This window comes from Xiphias gladius, chromosome 18 (assembly GCF_016859285.1).
Source record: "Xiphias gladius isolate SHS-SW01 ecotype Sanya breed wild chromosome 18, ASM1685928v1, whole genome shotgun sequence".
Taxonomy (NCBI): Eukaryota; Metazoa; Chordata; class Actinopteri; order Istiophoriformes; family Xiphiidae; genus Xiphias; species Xiphias gladius.
This window is the reverse complement of record NC_053417.1, coordinates 12,865,069-12,886,406: the sequence shown is the minus strand read 5'-3', so window position 1 is coordinate 12,886,406 and position 21,338 is coordinate 12,865,069. Positions and strand designations below refer to the sequence as shown.

Below are 21,338 nucleotides of genomic sequence, written 5' to 3'. Positions count from 1 at the left end.
TTAAAGGTCAATCCAGCCATGCTGCCCTTGCATTACTAAAACAGAAAAATTTGATAAATTTGTTCTATTCTTAAATAAAATACTTTAACTGAACACTGAAATCATACAGACCTGCATCTCCACTTTGTCTGCACAAAAACACTGTCCCCGCCATTGAACAGTGCTGAAAAAACTGGCCCCTCGTTGAGCGTAATCGCTAACTCCGGATATGCGCAGCGTTGGCTTTGCCGGTGGCGCCCCCGCTGGCAGGCAGCGGTACTGATCAGCCAGCTGGACTCTGGCTGCGTTGAGTCAGTCCGCTGTAGCTGTGCCGACTGGAGGGATGTGACCCCGGAACAGGACGCCCTCCTACAACAACACACCATTCAAACAGAGCACAGAAGAAAGAAAAGCTGGACCAGGAGGGGTAAGCTCATATGTCTCGTTTTCTTGACGAGGTGCACATTGTCAGGGTTTTTTTAGAGACGATAGGTGTGTTTGAATCCCGGCGTTTACACTTCTGGCACAGCAGCGGTACCTGGATGGTGTTTGCACCCATAGGAACTTCATTCAGGCTTTTGTCTCGGGCATGCTAGCGAGCTAGCTTGGCTATTTAGCACTTACTGCTTTGCCAAGGGTAGCGCGGGTTTGGTGGAGACTTAATGAAATGTTCGTCCGGGTTAAAATGAAGGCGACTTGCTAGTCATTAAGAGTGCTGTTCACGCATTTTCCACGACGGATATTGTTTAAGATCCAAATCGAGATTGCGTTGAAGGCTCGTTGCATGCTAGCAAGAGCGCTGCTACAGTTTGAACAGTCTGCGTCCCGCAGCATGATAACCAGAACGGTTCACAGTCATGTGTAGTTATCCGTTTTTTAGTTTCAGCTTGCTGCATTTGGCGTTCGGGCATTTTCGTTTGCTGTGCTATTTTTCCCTCAGACTTTCTCTTTGAAGAAAACTGATAAAATTGGTCAGCAAGCCACACTCAGAAACTATCAGTCTCAGCTAACGTTAGTGAATATTAAGCAGACTCTCGTCAGTCAGTTAATATTGTAGTTTGTTTTACTTTTACCCACCATTATGATGTTAACAATACTGTAGTTAATGTGTCTGAAATAACGACCTCAAAACAGTTTTCGGTTTCCTGCTGACAAGAAATTCAGCAGACTACACGTACTTGATGCATGCCTGTATGAAAATATAAAGTACAGACCCATTTGTCCCACTCACCAAACACCTAACAGTCAGCCAAGGCAATACTTAGGCTTAGAGAACATTCACAATGCTGCTCCAACGAGCTACTGTATGTGTGATCACTTTCTTTCAAAGATTGTTTCATGTTCAGGTTTGCTTTTCACATAACTCCTTCATTGAATTTCTATTTTTGGATCATGCCACCCATGGATGCATTGTGCCACCCTGCCTTTTACAGTGTCTGCTTTCCCCCACATGTCAGATAGCTGACAACCCTTTGAGTGGTGAAGCTGGCACCCTGCCGGCAGCAGGGCATTGATGAGTGCTGCAGCCAGTGGGTGTCGGGGCTTGGCCACAGACAAGCACACTGAATCCTACTGGCAACTAGCAGAGTTGGTGATGGACCACAGTATGTCAAGCCTGCCTTAGTTTGCACATTCCCCTAGCTGGCTGGATTCTGGAGAGAGATTAGGACCCCTGGCCTCGCCTCTCTCCCCTCATCGTCACATTCAGGGCAGGTGCTCTTCAGCGGCTGTTCAACCCCCTCAAGCCCCGAGGGGACCTCATCAGCTGCCTGCAAGCAGTGTTTGGGAGGGAGGGCTGGCTCATCTCACAACCTCTTGCTCTGCGTTTGGCACAAGCACTTGTCAGCCAGTCAGCATTAACCAGGCCACGTAGTAGCCTCTTGTGGCCTGACACTATGATACAAGAGCTGTTTGCATCCATTCGTTGCTTACACACAAAGACCTCCAGACAACCACAGTCTTTTTAACTTCTTTTTTAGATTCAAACTTTGCCATCTTTTCTGTGTGCAGTTCTTTGTTGTGCATGGTAGCCTGCACATTTGCATTGCATTGTATCTTTCCAAGCACAGAGATCATATAACTGTTCACAAATCAGAATTTTATGCCCTGCCTTGACGTTGGCGCTTTTGAAATCTTGCAGCCGCATCCCCAAGGGACCAGCTTAAGGCAGCAGCTTCTGTTTCAATTCCTTTGAGAGACCCAGATGAGTGAGCGAAGATGCTCTGAGATCATAGACCAGATTTAATTATGTTATATAGCATGGTCTGTGAAAAACTAAAATCAAATTATGTATTGAGGGAACATTTACAAAAGCTGGTTGCCTAAATCTTGTTGTAAATTGGTTTTGCTGAAAAAGTTACATTTTCATTCAAGTCCTTAACTGTAGTAGTAGTACAAATGTACAAGATATTTATTTTGGCCTAGCAGAAGCCTTAATAATGGTGAAAACATTTTTTTAACTATCGAGGAAAAACCTAAGCTTCCCAGTGGCATTAGGTATAAATTTTTGAAATGTCATGTCCAGCCTACTGTAATTCACTCTGTCTAGCTCCTAACATCAATTTAATGCGACAAAGAAATAGTCAAAGAACAGTTAAGCTCACTCAGAAACCAAGCTATGAACTAAGCCTGTACAGTTGAGCAGGATTGTTTGAGTTCATGCCTCACGTGGTGACAACAAGACATGACCTACTTATCAATCATGTTTTCACAATCCAGTTCATCACTATTGTCCCCAAATACTGTAGCCATTGTTGTGGGCACTGTACATGTGAGGAGATGGTTTCACACAAAGGCAGCATGCAGACATCCAGTAAAGTCCAAGCCAGAGCCTTTCTGGCCTGCTCGTCTGGCTCACGCTGTTTTAGGACCCCATGCTGGCCCGACCCAGAGGGAGTCAGTCTGGACATGGCTGGTTAGATAGTTTTCATTATGGCTCTGCTGGTTTGAATTGTATAATTTGTGTTTTTGTGTTGGCAATAGGTGTGAAATCACTGTCAAAATTATCAGAAGGGTTGAAGGCGATGGGCAGAAATTAATAGTCAACAACTGTGATAGTCAATTGGTTGTCAAAAAATCCTAAAACGAGCAGAAATTGCAAATTTTAAGGGTTTACACCTTTTTAAAATGTGAGGATTTGTTGCTTTTGTTGGGTTTTATGTCAATGTAAAATGAATATCTTGGGTTTTGGTCTGTTGCTCTGATTAAAAAAAAAAAAAAAAAATGCAATTTGAGGACTTCACCCTGTGCTCTGACAATCTGTGAGGGGCTTTATTCACTGTTTTTAGACATTTTATGAACTAAACAATCCATGAAGTCCAATAACCAAACATATATTATCATATATGACAAAGAAAAGAATTAAAACCGGACATTTGAGAGCTGGAACCAGCGAATATTTGGCATTTTTGCTTTAAAAAATGACTAAAACAATTAATTCATTATCGAAATAGTTACTAGTAAATTTTTTCTTGATTGACACATCACAACTCTAAAGATAACCAATGAAACTGCTGTTTATTTAGCTAAACTGCAGTGTTAGGTGAGCTGTCGTCAAATAATATCCCTTATTAAGTCTCATAACTAAACCTTTTAATTTTTTTATTTTTATCATATCAGAGAACAGAATCCTGATCGCAATATGAAAGTAAATGAGAATAACATTCTGTCCTAATTTCAGTATGACCTCTAGTTGTTTTAATGGGTTTCATGACATGGTTAGCCATCAGTAGAAGAGGGTAGATGTGTGTGTTTGTGTGTACCTGCCGTGACACAGCTGCTCTACAGAACCAGGCAACGTTGTTGGCAGCTCAGCTGGCAGCCGCACCAGGGTTGTTGCCTACTTAAGTTTCTCACACATTTGCTTGGGATGCTGGAGCAGCTCATGAATGAATTCAAGTAATTTTTCCTTCTCGTTTTTTCCTCTCTGCCGAGGCTGTTGACCTCTTAGGGTCCTATTGAGTTCAGGCTTTTGACGACATTTGTGTGAAGCTAAACTCCACTCAAAGACAGTTTGCCAGGCAACTCAGAGGTCTGTTTCTTCTGTTTCTGCTTGCTGGACGAATTTGATATGTAAATCAGTCAGACATTGTGCATGGGAGCAACCAGAGCCATTAACTATCTCAACAAGTAGACCAGGCCATGTGTTACTGGGCCGATGCTCTATGGCAGCCTCTGCCCTTCATGACCCTCAGCAAATGTGGGGGCCTATCACATTGCATACTGTAATCCCTGGCAGCAGACCTTCACTGCACTGTGTGGCTCGGTCAGAGTGTTGCAGTAGTCTTTAGGAGCCGTGTTTAGAAAGGTACATTAGAATGTACCTTTGTCTGTATTTGGAGTGCAGAAGCCATTGGATGTGTACTGTTTTTTAGAAGTGTTGCACTCCTGTGACAGTGTCTGTGTCTTGCAGCAGAATTAGGCCTAATATCATATGCAAGAGCTGTATGAAATTACACACATACACATATAAATCAGTCAGTTGTCCAATTACTTTTGAGACTCTAAAAATAAATTGAAAATTGTTACTCTTCAAATGTGTCACTATATTAGTGTGTGTATATTAGTGTGTATGTATATATATAGTAGTGTATGTATGTGTGTGTATATTAGTGTGTCTGTGTATATATATATATTAGTGTATGTATGTTTGTGTATATACATATGTGTGTGTGTGTGTGTGTGTGTGTGTGTGTGAGTGTGAGAGAGTGTATACACCATACCATACCACCACTACCATATGTGCAGATTGGAAATTTGAAGCTGCCTTTGTGTTATCTATTGTTAATTTAAATGTTCTTGGTTCAGTGGCAGCGATGCTGTGGTTTCGCTGGGTTGCCTAGAGGGACTCAAAGAGTTTGATGCCTCTGCTCAGCCCAACATCACAACATTGACAAGAGCCTAACACAGGCAGAGAAGGGGGATTAGACCCAGATCAGCATTAAAGAAAGCCTTTGATTACGTCTGGAACATTAACCGCATGTGTCTGAGGCTGAGCATCCCTCGAGGGATTAGTGTTGAGCCAGCCCACCTCTAGAACCTAACATCAGGCACACACAAAAGAGTCTGACAGGATCCTTGTTGCTGTCCTTGAAATTATTTGAGACATGTTACACAGAAGACCATGTACATCAGAATAATGCCAGAATGACCCTAAAAAGCTACACATAGCAAGGCTACTTCCTTAAACGCTATTTATAGATTATTAACAGAGTTTTGTCATCTGTCTTTCATGTCTGCATTAATTTTATTGGAATAGTTGTCTGTTTTCTTTTTCTAAGCTATCTTTTCATTTAAAAAGATATGTCGTAAACAGTCATGAAAATCCCAGTTGTTCCTGATGTGTCAAATCATACAAATATCACACAAAAAGCATTTTAGGTCTTAACATTCAAGGAGTTATCTCAACGGACTTGACTGTTTTCTGAAGCGGCAAACATAACACAGACATTGGTCTCTATAAATAGAAGAGTTTATGTTATGTTAAGAATCTCTAAGAGTTTAATCAGAACAGAGTTTAAAGAAATGAAATTAATTTGCATTGAAATTTTCAATGGATTTATTGGTCAGCCAGCATTTGAATACAAAGTTGGATGTTTGGAGGGTTAGTTTTACTGGGTCACTTTGGCAAAATGGTAATTTGCCTAGTGCCACAACTAGGGGTGCAACTATTGATTATTTTCATTACTGATTAATCTGATGATTATGTTCTCAGTTAATTGTTTGGTCTATAAAACGTCAGAAAACAGCACATCTGACTATGAGGACATATTTGATTTTTGGCTTTAAAATCATCTTCAGCTGGACCAAGTGTGTTTAAAAGGTTGTAATCCATCACTGATACCCTGGAAGGCATTATTTAGAGTATAAGTCTTGGACAGTGAGGCATTGCACACCAGGCACCCGAGTACCATCTGGAGCATTGTTGGAATTATAAACATGGCTGGAAAGCTAGTTGGTTCAATAGGAGTGCATGGATGAAACTACCCGTTACATAATCGTAAGCCCAGTGGTAATGGCTATTGCATACAAGTTGTCATCCAGATCACTGAGTACCAGAACTGTAATGATTCCAGTTCTGTAGCTACTCTGCTGCCCAAAATAGTCATCTACATATTAGTCTTTCTGCTCCCTCCAGCCTGAAGAAGACTAGGTGAACTTCACAGGAAGGGATCTGACTCCTTTCCCTTTTCTCTTTTTTTTCAAGTGTCTCATAAACATATCACAACAACAAAAGAACATCACCGATCACCCTCATTTAAAATTCAAAATTGTTTCTACTTCCTACAGATATTCTCCCTATGGGATTTATGTTTGTTGTTCTTGTAGCAGATATCAGTGTGAAAGTGGAATAAGATAAAAATAAACTTTCAGGCTGGTAAAAATAAAAATTGCAACCCTCAAAACAGTCAGGAGCTTGGGCAGAGATGGTACTAAATATGGCCAGTTTTCAGACTTCAAAAGCAAACATCAGAGGATCAGAAATGCGTTAGTCATGAAAGCAGTAGGCCTATTTATACAGATGATGAACATATTGGCCTTTTGTGCATTAGCAGACTTTAACAATTTTTAAGTTGTCAAGTCTCAAAATATGCCTGAATATTAATGTTGTTGTATAATCATTTGTCTTTAAAAATCTCAAGACAAGACGACACCTTTTGGTAATTACAGAATCCTGTTCTTCCGTTATCCTCTTCATCCTCAACGCTTTATTCACTCTGATGCAGTGACCGATTTATTCCCAGCGTGCTTCTGGGGCAGGCAGATTTGTGCTCCTGAGTTTCTAACATTCCTCATGCTGTGTGTCGTCTCGCTGGTAGGTCTCTGTGCCTTAAGTCTCAGCTCTCTCATTTGTCTGAGGCGAGGAGCTTGGAGACGTGATCAAATGTGTCACTGTTGCTGATCTGAAGCCACTGCCACCCCCTTTACCCTCCACCAGCATCCTCTCTCCATCACTACCCCCACCCGAACACATTCGCACACCATCACCACATCCCCCAACACCAATAGCCCGAAGGTGTACTGAGCTACTGAACTGACACCAGCAAGCTCTCTCAATCTTTTCATGTCTGTCTTGCTTTGAGTCTTCAGCGGCTCTACAATTCAACTATGGCTAACACTTGGTAGGTTAAAATGAATAAATAATGTATTCATCTGCCCCTTATTCATCTGCTACCACTTTGTGTGACTGAAAACAGATTAGAGGACCAAGTCAAGTGTTAGTTGCTGGCATTAAACAGCCACCAAAGGTTGCTGTAATTATAAGGACTATAGCCAGAAGCATGCTCCCCAGCTGCTCTGATCTGATGATGAATCCACACACTCACAGTGGCACCCAAGCACCGGCCAACGGTGCCCCATTCATCCTCCACCCCTGGGCTCTGGGAAGGGGGAATGGCGAGCCAGCTCCTCAATTAAATATAACCCCACATCAAACAGCCTGTCAACATGCATTAGTGGTCCTTTGTATAGATGAGAGGCCAAAATAAATTGTCAGAACTATCATAGTCATTGTAGCTCCCGTAGGCTTTTTATGAAAGATTCTTAGGGGAGAACAGATCCTGACTTGCATACTGCTATTCTCTCTATTAAATCTTTTTTTTTTTTTTTTTTTTTTTCACTAGATTTATCCTTTTAAATTTTTATTTTGCTCTTTTCCGTGAATTATTCCTTCTGCATGTTTTAGCTTTTTCAATTAGAAAATTCAGGCTGAATATCAAACCGTGCTGTATTCCTCATGTTGGTGCCTTATAACAGAGATCTAATGCGACAGCAGCCGACCTTGATGTGCGTGTGCTATCACAGTGGAACCTATCCCTTTTCTGTCATCCGCATTAGCTTTGGCAGCTCCTTTTATCGCATTCTTTTCCCTCCCTCTTTTTTCTCCCCCTTTGCCTATATTTCACATCTTTGCAGACTGACAGTGAAAATAGGTCATTAGTTAGACGGAGAATAAGAGATGGAAGGAGCAGGCAGTGGCGAGATCTGTGTGAAAACTGACATGCAATATTAATGACAGCCATTCACGCTGTGAAGTGCCAAAATTGCACTGAGACAAGGCCACTGACTTCTAATATGATCACTGTTTGGATTATACAGTATGAATGAAGTGCTTATCACACAGACCATCTGTATTATTTACCTTAATAGTAAAACATGTAGTTCCAGGCTGGTGCTCTACGTCTGAGAAGTCAGATTAGAAAACATTTGATAATTGAAATACAGTCAGTCTTTTATGTTGTTGTAATAGTGATACTCCGGGGGCTGTTAGCTCAATGCTGTTGACTATATGAGCCTAAACCTCATATCTGCTAAAGAGCACTGCCAAGAATAACATGAAAGATTCTGTTGGAGCTGCCTTCAGTACAGAATTCATATGTAATAGAAAACACACAAAATAAAAAGGAAAAAACAATTAAAATCACTATGTAGCTACCTGGTTGAAACAGTCTTAACTGCCACTTTTCAAGGCTGCAGGGGTGAGTGTTCACAATCAAAAAAATTTAAATGGAGTATCACTCTATCATCTTATGACCAGTCAGATTGTGTGGCCCAGTGTTTAAGTATTTTTACCCTCTAATAACACTGTGAGTGTTTGCGTAGCCGTAATTTTTCACGGGTCTTGTGTAATCTGGATTTGTTTGTGTGTCAAGAGCCACAGGAGCAGGGGGGATGAACCGCGAGGAGGCCCCGGGGAAGTCTCCTGAAGACATGTACATCCAACAGAAAGTGCGGGTCCTGCTCATGCTTAAGAAAATGGGATCAAATGTAAGTAAAGTGTCTTATCTCAACACAAACTTGGTCACTTTGACATTTTAAAGTTGGGTATTCTCATTTTGCAGATTTAAAAAACATTAAAAAATTAATTTTAGTGCCACCTATTGTCCAGCTTATGTACACAATGGGTTTGTTTAATGAGCCAAATCAAACATCGTCATCCTCATCTTCTGAAATCTGCCCCTAATAAGCCTCGCCACCTTGGCCATAAACACCAGAAATCATCATTACCATGTCAAAATCTGTCATTGGTAAAATGGGTGCTTCAAGAAACAGAGGGAGAAACTTTATAGACCTGCCATGAAAAAACGCACAAAGTGTCTTAGAGCAAACTATTTCATGCCATGAACTTCAGCATAGATTTACGGTAAATTAAGACCCCTATCCAGCAATCCATCACCGATTCAACAAAATAGGTGATGGCGGAGGGTAGACTGAAGCTTTTGTTAAAAATTGAATTGAAATTAAAAGCATCTTTAATTTTGTTTGAAGTAGTTGGGAACAATCAGAACAAGCCCCCTGGTGGTCTGAAAACTGGATAGGATAGGACACACACTTGTCAAATCTGACAGCACTCAACAAATATTTCCAACAGATTTAGTATGTCTATATCCGGAGTGTATAGCAGCTCCACAGATGTGTTTTCTGTTCAGCTCAGGCAGTGACAAGAATTCAGGTAATGAATTCTTGTCTAAATGCCACTTTTGACAGTCTGGAGGAAGTTAGCAGAGATGAGCAATTTGCAGCCTCAGGAGGACAAAAACCTGACTGCATTTTTAATGGCTGTGAGGCTGCAGAGGCAAGTAAATGTAAACATGTCTTCCTTCAAACCTTTTTTAGAAAATAAAAAGCTGATTTGTGGTACATGCCAGGGTCTTTGTTTTTAAAACAGTCTAGAGGAGAAACCAAAAAGTCAGAGAGACATCCTCCAGTTACACGTAGCCTCTGGCACTGGCATGAGAACACACTAACCAGACATTTGATAAGAGTTTCATTTTGTGACTCGGGTTACTCTCAGAAATAATGTTTAATCGCTATGGCTGATAAAAGTCGGGAGGAGGGGGCAAAATCTGCAGTTGCTGGCTAAAATGAAAACCCTGAAATTGGGTCATCATTGTCAGATCACATGTATAAATTTAATGCTTTAAATGCCCAGTCTGTGTGGACGTAAGCTTGAGGTTGTGCGTCAATTTTAATACTCTTGCACAAGTGTTATTTTATAAATTATTTGCAAAAATCTCTTTCGAAAATTTCTGATACCATGTTCACAAATTTCATTACATTGCTGAAAGCTGCCTTCATTAACAACTATTAACTGTTAATCTAAGTGTTATTCTCTTAGGTTTGTTGCTATAAATTGAATTTTTGTACAGTTAGGTTTGGGTTTCTAATCAACAAACAAGTGCTTTCAAAAGCTATACACCACAGAGTTGAAACACTTGTCACCAAGAGACAACATTAAAAGATTTTCAGTGACTAAAAGACCAGCTTTGTGATCAGCTTTATTGGCTAAGTATGTCTACACCGCTGTTGTCTGCTGCTCTCTACTTAGACACAGTTCCAAGAACAGTGTTCACAAGATAAATAGAAAGACATGCAGCTAAAAAAAAAGACAGCGAAGCTGGACAAAGATTGGTAAACATCAACATTTAACTATTGTGTAAAAAAAGGTAGGTGAAAAAATAGATGCCTATGTAAACACATTTATGAAAAGCAAAAATGAACAACATACAGTGTCTATATACAAGTCAAATCAGTTTGTGTACATCGCAAACGAGAAAGCAATAGTGCAATGGTGCAAGTAGTACTGGAATAAATAGTGCATATATAATGTTATTGGTTACTTTATATACATGAATTAAGTTATGTACAGTATATACAGTGAGCCTAGATTTATATTTGACAATGATGACTATGATTATATGTACATGTTAAGGCACAGTGTGTATTTATAACGGTATAATACATCATTTACAATTTGTATTTGGGATTGTTAACAATGCAGATGGGTAACATTTTCTATATACTCTTTCACTTTCAAAATGGGCAGAACTTTCAAATATTTCTATGATGATAAAATGATTTAAGAAAGAGGTGTGTCAAAACACAAAAGGAGGGCAGAAAATTAATATATGATTTCTTCGAAATAATTCATATAAAAACTATATAATCAGCAATTATCCGCATTAGAAAAGTATGCTTGACGTCTCCTTCAAGATGGGCATGTGTTATAACATGGAATTTCACTTTGTGTATTCCTCGTCAGCTTACGCCGAGTGAAGAGGCTTTTCTCCGAAATTACGCAGGTGTGGTCCACAGTCAGATGAGCCAGCTACCACAGCACAACATAGACCAGGGTAAGGCTGTGACACGCACACGCTCGCACATTCAAAGTGCAGTCGCAAACACACACATTCAAAACACAGTCATCCAGCTGGTTTTATTATAGTTATGAATTATTCATTAGTTTTTGGTTGAAAATAGTTCTCAATTTTGTTTCATCATCATATGTGATTAAGTTACATTTTCAATGCAGGTCAGTAGTTGTACTTTTAGTCTTAAGATACTTTTGGTTCTAATTTTTTAAATTTTGGTTTTAAAAGTTATAAGAATAGTAGACATTTATGAGAGTCGTTTATTACGAAACACATTTAAAACAACATTAGCCCACAAACACCACCCTCACATGTTGCGGGAGTGCTACTTTGCCAAGACTGAAAACAAGGGAAAATCCCTCCACACACATCACTCCTCTAGAATCCGTGCCCCAGCCGGCCTAACAAATTTTCTGACTGAGCGCTGAGGCCGTCTCGGCGGCCCACCAGCACTGTGAGATTACTCACACAACAAACAGTGTGCCTGACTGGAACCAAGTGACTCATCCTCAGCATGAGTGCATCTCTAGTTTCACTCCTGCTTCTCAAGGGTGGCCTAGATAGAGAACCGTGTTCATATTGTGGTGTTTATTTGATAAAGCAAACCACTGTTCATGTGTGGTTTTGTAAGACCTGGTTTGCTTAATGATATGACGTTGCATATGGTGGTCATGTGTTTGTCAGGGCACTGGAGAGCGCTGTTGAGCTTTCTTTACATTTCTAACAGTTCACAAGTTTAAACCACAAGAGGGTGCTAGATTAAACAAAGTATTACATGTGGAGAAGCTTTCCAGGCTCAGTCCAAACATTGCTGTGAGATAGGAACCCTGCTGCCCTCCTGTGGTAAACCTGCTGGGGCTCAGGTCTTGCTTTGTCCTTTATGATATTTGTCTCTTAAGGTAGAAAACAATCAGTGTTGTTTCAATTAATAAATGTGGGATTTTCTATGATGAAGAAGGATTTGGTTTATGATTATATAAGGTATTAAGGTGGCAAGTAACTGGACCAGTGACTTTGTCTTTTTGTCCTTCTCTGGTGTTTTCTTATTATCTTTGTTTTAGCCTGCAGGATATTAAGCTACACTGTCATATTTTGTTAAATGCAGCCCCATTCTGCAGTATGGGGTGCATCATCAAAATTTTATGGTGGGTCATTGCATCACAGATCGTGAAGATCTCATTATTAACATGTGTTTCTTCATCTCAAGCAGCAGAATATAAAGCATTGCATCAGAGAGGACTGACAGTGTCGCTTCTTAAAAAATTACAGCACCCAAATGTGGGATCAGTAATTTTTTTTTTTAATCAATACTTAATGAAGGATGTTTTCTGTCTGTTAAGACAACTGCAGGCTAGCTGTCAGTTTGGGCTGCATGGCCTCGTTGTGTTTCTTCATGCCCCCTAATAACTACAGAACTCCACGTCTTCGCAGTGTCAGTACTGCTAGGAAGAGCCTCATTAATTATGGAGGAATATGACTGGTGAAAGGTGCACTTGGTATGCATTATACAACACAGAAACAGACACATGTAAGGTCATCTGGCAGCCTGCCACCTCCTTGGTGTCACAATACATTTTTGTGGTCTGCATCGTGTCGAAAGTACTGTGATTAGGCTTAGTGGAGATAGCTGAGAATTAATCACTTTTAAATATTCAACACTGCGCTGAAGGACAGCAGTTTTTAAGTATCAGCACATCTGGGATCCTTTTTAGGTGGTGTGAAAAGGTTATTGCATGAAGAGGGAAGTCCACTATTTGATCTCATTTAGACTTGTTAATATGGTAAAAAATAAATGAAACATTTAATTGCCTAGCAACGTGCATAGTCCATGTGCCTCTTAAAATGTAATTTTTACAGTAGCATAGACTTCAAACAAAAAATTACAGATGTGACACGTTACAAGGTCATTTTATTTGATTCTTGTTTTAAAATTAAAAGAAATACATGTGACGGTTTGAATTCTATTCATAAAGACTGTGTTAAAGACATTGAAGTTGACTTGAATTGATTTGAATTTTACTATGTTAATAGTTTGTTAATTGTACTGGACAAATTTTCAATATCTGTGCCAGAGGGGTGTGGAGATAAATCAGTTTGTACACTCTGTGGTTCACTCTGCTCTCACTTCATTTTAATGAAAGCAGACTTCTTCCCTCATCCTGCTGTATGCAACAGTAGTACTGTCTGTCCCAGCTGACCATCAGAAAGTACAGCAGCCACACCTTCTGTGACTAGCCAGCAGTTTTCTAGTTAAAGTTGTTTTTCTGTGTCTGATCTTGTATCATTAATATACCTGCTCACAGCAGCTCCACCTTCAGACCTCATATTGGTCTGGTCGATATCTGCAGCAGACACTGAGGCTGCAGTTTCAGTTGATAAATATTATTTTCTGCAAGTTAGCTTGAGCAATATTTTAATAATTGTGAGAAAGACATTTTAAATAATTAATATTATTGTAAAATTAATAATAAAATTAATTTAAAATTTTTCTTTAAAAACACCCCTTGCTTTTTGGTACCATTAGACAAACCATTTTTTGCAGCATTTTCCAAAAGTTTTAAAGAGGGGATGACTCTAGAATCTTTTTTCAGCCACTATACAATATACGTTGTTTGAATATTGTTAAATTGGGAAAAAAATGTTTAGGCAATTAGCAGTGGAGCCACGATTAGAGGTCAAATGATTTTCAACCACAGAGATTTATCCCCCTTCAGTAAGAAACTAAACCAATTCAGCCACAATATCCACCCACAGCAGTGGAAAACTGGGCATAGTTTGAACATGCTGATGCTGGATGCCTTGATACCAGTGTCCTCAAGGGGTCTCAGCATGGAGCAATAGTGTCATGTGTCAGACGTGGCCTCATCGATCGAATGGTGGTCGCTTAGAGGGCGTTGAGGGTGCAATGGCATAGTGGAGACACACTCTGATATTGATTACTCTAAATCAAGGCCAGGCTATATTCAGGAAATGTTAAAGAGAATTGTAGGTGCAATAAGACATGAAAGCTAATGTGACAAATGGATAACATCATAGCTGTGGTCAGCTAAACATATTCTGATAAGAAAACAAATTTGTAGTTCTAGCAGTCTAATCTCTCCAGAAACATTGTCATCCGTCATCTCATCTGATCACACTGAGTGAAAATGTTGCTCAAACCCTGAATCATTCTCTCAAACTCTGATGAGCTGTCAAATGTTATTCTGTATTTTCCTTGTAAGGAACAAGAGTAAACCAACTCAGGGGGTTGCCACTCATATTTCTTTTAAGTCTATGGGTCACTGAATTTGCATTTCAGATAGTTTTAATTGGCTGATTACCATACATGCAAATACAGAATTTCATTTTGCAATTTTAATCAGGCCATAGAGGAATTTTCAGCCAAAGGCTCTGGAACCATGAATGTTTTTCTTTTGATTTTCTTTTTTTTCATTCAGCTTTCTCGCTGTGAATACCTTGTTGTAGATGAATTTCGGCGACACTGAAAGGAGCAGAGGATTGTGGGCGAGCAGGACTTAACATGTTATGTTTAAATGCTGTTGTTATGATTGGAAATGAAGAGTGAACTAATTAAGTGAGGCTGAGGTTTTTGGTTGGCTTTTTTTCAGTGTAAATTGCTCCTTTTTGGGACACACTGTATAATAACTGTGTCACTCTGTGTTGCAGAGAGTTTTCTGCAGCACAGTAGTTACAGAATACTATGGGAACTATATTAGTTTTATCTTTACAGCCAGGCTTTTTGATTCTCTCATTCAAGGCTTTCTATAACTGACATCGTGTCACTTAAAACATACAGTTTGTCAGAGCCACACACAAACCCAGCAGTCTCAGGGTTCGTTATACTGTCTGATTTGACAAAGAAAGTTTACTCCTCCCAGAAGGACGTCTGAGCGCCTCAACAAAGAGGAGAGAGGAGGAGGGGTTGCCATAGCAACCTCAGTTGTCCCAGGAAAGATGAGCTTCCCTGTGGGCCTTGGTGTTGTTGCGACTTGCTGTGTTGGTAGATTGGAGCAGGTGTCATTAGGGGGCCTGGAGGCAAGCTGGATTGCTAATTAAGCAGTCCAAGTGTGATATTCTAATCTCTCTCTGTCACTCCCATCCCTTGTTACAGAAATATGGCCTCTCATATTTCAGATATTACCGCAGCCCTGCACAATCAATACCCAATCTCGTTTCTTTTTGTCTGTGATACAGTCCCGGCATCACGCAATCCTTAAACCTTCCTTTTCAGATGAAAGCATAGTGACTCAGAGCAGGGACACGCCTTTGTTCGGCAACCCAGCCAGGGCAGAGTGGTCTTGATTATGACTGTATCCTGCTCCTCACTGATGCATGAATGAGATTTATGAACCAACACATCTACCTGACTCAACTTGCTGAAACGCAGAGGCTTGAGTTTCTGCTCTCTATCTCAGATGTGTCAGGTATGCTGTTATATAGACAAATGTTATAGGATAGTTTTATCACAGTTGTTCCCAACTCAGATATGCTCAGTCAGCCTGTTTTCTATCTAATGATCTCTGCTCCATTGGCAACAGAAACCAAAAGTTTAACCAAGCTGATACTGCATTCTGGACCTGCTCCCAAAATATCTGCTGCATTATAAATTAACTTACCTTTTGGAAATGTCCTGTAAAATGTCAAATTAATTAAATCCATCTTTAAAGGATCCTTTTAGACAAGAAAAATGACTCAGAAAACTACTTGCTGTTGATTGAACTTAATTTCAAAGCTTGTTACGTCTCTGAAATATCACTGTGTGATGCGAAGAACAAACTGTTGTAAAAATCTGACATTCTCTTAAATAATTCATTTGCAAATGTTATGAGCTTCATTAGAGTTTGTTTGTAAACTTTTCTCTTATTTTGTAAAATTATGATAAACATGTGACTGGCAGCCTTTTTGCATCCAATGGAAAAGACAAATTGACTTCAGTTCCTAGAGTCTCTAATTAATAAACTTTTAATGAACCAGGATGTCTATAGAGATATATTAAGTCTTTGAGTTAAGAGCTGGTTGAAATGGTTAAGTAAAATATCATCAAATAGTAATCAAGCAGTGGTAAGCGGTGCAGAGGTCTGAAGTTAAATGCCTTTATAATAATCATGTGAGCCCAGAATAATCAGAGAGAAAGAAGAAAAAGTAGTAGTAGTGATGGGAAAAAATGAAATAGAATTAACTTTATGCTTGGCTGAATTAAAAAGAAAGAGATAAGAGGAGGGACTTTATACTTAAAAAATTTTGCTATTAGTATGCAGTTATGCTACCCTGAAATAGGAGATTATCCTGTAAAGGCACTGACTGTGTTAAAGTACACCCACTGTGTTTGTTGATGTAAACATGTTAAGCTGGACCACACACACCGCCTGCTGTGCCGTGCTTCTTAACCCTCCTCTGCTGTTGTTTTTGTGTGTGTGTGTGTGTGTGTGTGTGTGGGGAGGGATCCTCTCAGCCGACCCTGCACAGATTGTGACCTCAAATGCTGTTGCTGCTCTGACTAATAACTCAGAGTTTCATTACTGCATCACTGGAGTCATATGGCTGCTTCGCTGCTTATTCAGTCAGGAGGGACAAGAGGGACACAGCACGGTGCCTTTAATTTCAAACAAACTCCCTTTTGGTTAACTTCACAGCTTTCTTATCCTTAGAGGTTTTAGTGGAGCTTTGTGTGTGTTTTATTTCAGGCTACCTTTTCTCAATCACATACTGATTTATAGTCTCTAAGGTGTGTGAAGAAAGACTTTCTTTGCTTGCGAATGGTTAGACCAAGCATATAATGATTATTTATTTATTAATATCTGTGGGGTTGTCTAAAAGTCAAAAGTGTCCATCACAGTTTCTCCAAGTGGTTGTCTTCTTGTTTTTCCTGACCAACAGGACAAAACCCAATGATATTGAATTTACAGTGGACTAACAGACAAAAGCAGCAATTTCACATTCAAGAAGCTGGAACCAGGCATTTTTGCTTGATAGATGAATTAAACAGTTTGTCAATTACCAAGATGATCTGCCACTCAACCACTCAGATAATTTTTTTAGCACTAAATATAGCACATAGCATTGCGGTAATGTACTTCAGTCTGAGACATGGCTTTATGCCTGACTATTGTGTTTCTGCCTGATTTCTTTTACAATCTCTGTGCAGTGTTTATTTGAAACCAAACACCTATTTGACTTTTACCCTTTGTTGAAATACTTCTCCTTTGTCCTATATGTTCTTTTCATGGAAAGACTTTCTGTTATGAATTAGGGGGCTTTTCTTTCGTTCAAAGTGTTTATGGAGGACAAATTGGATAACATTCCTGTTGTTGCTGTTATTTATGCAATCCAGTGTCCGGAATCGCTATATTTACCTTCATCATGCAGGGTGAGGAGGGGATCAGTGCACAGTTGAGCGAGGGGGCAGAGAACAGCCTGATGCTGAGCTACATTGAAACAAACCAAAAGCTTTTTGCTCATAGGCAGCAGCAAGAGCAGCCTGCCATCCACTGATGCACTCTGATTTTTATCTGTCGCTAGGCAACAGCTTTGAGGGACCTGATGTTTCCATCATGTTGGCTAGAGCTTGTGTGTGTGTGTTTTTGTGTTTGTGGCAAGTCGAGTTCTGACCATGACTCTCAGGCAAAACATTCAAGTAAAACAGATATAGCCCAGCCATGCACTTGGCTCTGTGCGTGTATTTTGAGAGAGTTTCTGCCGGTCATTCGGCTCAAGTTGCACAGTGTCTGACATGTCCATCCTCTGAACTGACTGTTACACAAGGGTGAACTCCTTCACACAACCAAAAAAAAAATCATTCCCACTGGCATGTATTGTGATAAATGGGTGTAATTGCAAGGTCCTGCGCCAAAACATCATCTTTCACGGCAATGCTGTTCAGCAGTACTATAAATCAGGTCGGGTTTTCTTATTGTGTGGTATTACATAATTTTCTTTTGTTCAAGCATCATTATCACTACGTGCTGTCTCCAAGCAGATGACATTTATGTAATCAACTGTAGACTCACAGCATGTCTCTGTCAATATTTTTTTTATCATTCTGTCTCTAGTTTCCTCTCCCGCTGCTGCTTTTGCCTATTGGCTTTATCCTTGCCACAACCTCATTTGGAAGGCCAGTAAGCTCCCGAGGAATTTGAAAAGTTTATTTTAAAAGTCACCCTCCCCCAAAAGAAAACCTGAATGCAGCATAAAAACATGCTAGTTATCTTCGCCATAGAGATAGCCAAATTAAATTTCTGTGTTTAGAGGGTCTGTGCTGTCTGATGAGGAGGGTCCGCCCTTTGTGCCAAATACATGTGGAAACTCAGAGTCCCTGGCCTACTTTCATATCTCCACAATAATTAAATCTAACAAGCACTTGAGGGCTGCAGTGAAGAAAGTCTTATCATAGCAGACAGGCACGAGGCGCTGACAGGAATTCTTCTCAACCGTCTGCAAAGGTGTGGAACTTGGTGTTAATGGTATTTATGTGATCGCAGCTTGTCGGTGTTTTTATCTCACAATATGATCGAGTTCACTGTTGGCTACAATGCCTTTTTGTCATTTGTCCCTCTCATCTTTGAGAGATGGGTTTGAGAAGACTATAAATGTTACTGTATGCACTTAGTGGTCTTATATAGTCAGTCACAGTCAGTTTCCTTCCATTGCCAAGAAACAAATGCATTTCACTAAGCTGACAAGCATGATGGTGCAAGAGGGATTTTAATACTTTCCTACCTCATCTGGCAAAAGATTTTTTTTTTAATCTTTCCCTCTCTGTTTTATGGAAGGTCTACAGACTGAACTGCTTAAAATTAAAATCAGTCCTTGCCAAAAAACAAGGCTTTTATGAAAGAACATTTTATTTACCCTTACTCTAATAGAATTGGAAAGTGTATATTCATTAATCAGAAAGAGGTGTAGGCAGGCCCAAACAACTTGATGAATCACAGTTGGCAACAGACTAATGAATGATTCTTTATTAAACAAAAGCCAGCTGACTAAGTCCTGTTGTGTAGCTGTCAGGATCCCTTAGTTGACTCAACTCGGACGAGGCTGTAATTATCACTTGGTCCTCGTTAACTTGGTAAAAGTGAAAGAAGCACGAAAGGAATGGAAAGAAATCAGATTGTGTGTACTGTAGATCATTTAAGTCTCTTTTCTTTGTGCCCATTCATACTTTTTCCGAAGCTCAGTGAGGTTATTGTCATCAGCTGAAATCTAGTATTGTTTACTCACAGAAAATCTTGTGCCTCACAGCCAGAGCTGCAGCCACAGAGGTGACTGAATGGTACTGAAGCCTCAGATCTAAGTGTTATCATGGCAGAGCAGGACGCCACTGTCAGCAGGCCACTCAGTGGGTTACAGTACCTCCTGTCAGAGCGCTGTGGTGGTAGGCGGTGGCTTTCCACAGCAGGTGAATATGGCAATAGATGAAATTATGTGCATGCACCAAAAGGATTTTCATGGCAGTGTATTCCCTCTCGGCTTTATAGTCACAGCTGACAGGATTTACAGGATACTGACAGGATCCAAGGAGCTGCAGAAAACTTTGCTCACGTCACACTTTGCACTGAAATTCGTTTTGGGCGATTCAGTCACACGCGGATAGTTGAAAACATGTTGAAGTCTCACCGGGATCCAGTGATTCGAACAACAGTCATACAGGTCTGGGATGCCTTTTGACAGAAAAGCGCTGTAGTATGAATGCAGATGCATCTCTGATCAGCCTGACAGCACAACAAGCATCCCAAACACTTTTGGACACAGCTGATTTGCCTGTTCTAAATAACCCTGTCAACTCGTATGAGTCCATATCCAAGACTAAGTCCTCTTCTCAAACAACACATGATTGAGACCAAATGTTTTTTTGTTTTTGTTTTTTGTTTTTGTTTTGTTTGTTTGTTTTTTCTGAATAGCAGCAGTCATATTATCACACAAAAAGATGACAGAAGAAAAATCTGATCGCAGTTGATTACTTATGGCACAATGTTGTAGCTGATGTCATGTGGGAACTATAGATGTGGATATATCTGGATGTATATGTCTTTTGTGAGTTTCTGTCAGTGTAGCTGTAAGGTTCAGTAGGTACTCTTGTATTTAGTCATTGATCAGTGTGGACACTACAGGTTACACCTAGTACCAACGTAAAGCAAACAGATGACACATTTCCGGATAGTCAGAAAAGTAAATATTATTCATCTATGCTAGTGGTTTACGCTCAAACCACTGAAGTTAACAGCATCTTTAATGAACACACCAATTAGATCAACTGGAATTAAAGTCAAGTTGTTGGTTGAATTCTGCATTATGCCTGGATTTTTTTCTGTTTGACACATTAAACTTCTCCACTCTGTCAGTAAGAAGTAACACACTTCTGGATGTTTGGTTTATATTTTGAATGAGAGTTTGGCTTTTATAAGAAGCTGACAGTAACATTTAATTCTCCTTAAAATAACTCTTTCTCAACAGATACAGTGAATTAGATTTTCCTCAGTTTTCAATAATGCCCATTGATTATGTTTTTAGGGCTTTTTTACTGTGGCAGAAAAACGGGTGAAACAAACATCAGCATCTGTATAACTTTAATGTCGATTTTTTTAATTTTAATTGATTTTTCCGACAATCTTCCTTTGGTTCAGGTGCTGAGGACGTGGTGATGGCGTTCTCACGGTCAGAGACGGAGGACCGGCGACAGTGACCCTGGGCCCCCCCCCACCCTATCCCACCCCGCCCCACACGTGATCCGCAACAACCCAAACTCCACAAACACGACACTGATGAGCTCAGGAGAGGAGGGGCACCAGGAAGGGACAGAAGAGGAGGGGAAGAGACACCAGGAGGTGGCTGCCTCCCTCTCCCCCAGCCTTTTCCATCCCAACTCCTCCTCACACAAGCTGACACACCATTACCTGAGATGCACTCAAGTGGGTCACTGTGGGTTGACGCCTTGGCAACAAGGCAGTCAATGAAAACACTCACAGATTGTGTGGATGAATATCAAATGTAGTTTTTTTTGTTTCTTTTTTTGGGGTTTTTTTTTTTTTTTTTTTGGTTTTGTTTTTTTTAGTGGGGGGTTGGTTTCGTTTTGTATTATCTTGTCTGTGTTGAGACTTTAGGCAGTGTTACATGTTTTATCTGCTGTGGTCACTGGAGGAATTGACCAGTCAGCAGCTGATTGAAGCAAAGAGAAATACAGTTTTGGTCAAGCAGCGAGTTTGATGATTAATC

At 40.1% G+C, this 21,338-nt stretch overlaps 1 protein-coding gene across 1 annotated transcript; it reads left to right on the top strand.

The window, feature by feature from the left end:
* The first annotated feature begins 240 nt into the window (after positions 1-240).
* ctnnbip1 (catenin, beta interacting protein 1) lies at positions 241-21,133 on the top strand. The gene is made up of 4 exons (XM_040153359.1): positions 241-406; positions 8,631-8,745; positions 11,021-11,111; positions 20,750-21,133. The coding sequence occupies exons 2-4, from the start codon at positions 8,650-8,652 to the stop codon at positions 20,806-20,808; spliced, it is 246 nt and encodes an 81-aa protein (XP_040009293.1). The 5' UTR covers positions 241-406; positions 8,631-8,649; the 3' UTR covers positions 20,809-21,133.
* Positions 21,134-21,338: the final 205 nt, after the last annotated feature.

What these genes read in the sequence shown, in the direction of transcription:
- ctnnbip1 (XM_040153359.1), top strand. Translation starts at nt 8,650, where the DNA reads ATGAACCGCGAGGAGGCCCCGGGGAAGTCTCCTGAAGACATGTACATC. An exon ending in TTAAGAAAATGGGATCAAAT is followed by an intron (nt 8,746 to 11,020) that starts GTAAGTAAAGTG and finishes ATTCCTCGTCAG; the next exon opens with CTTACGCCGAGTGAAGAGGC. An exon ending in ACAGCACAACATAGACCAGG is followed by an intron (nt 11,112 to 20,749) that starts GTAAGGCTGTGA and finishes CCTTTGGTTCAG; the next exon opens with GTGCTGAGGACGTGGTGATG.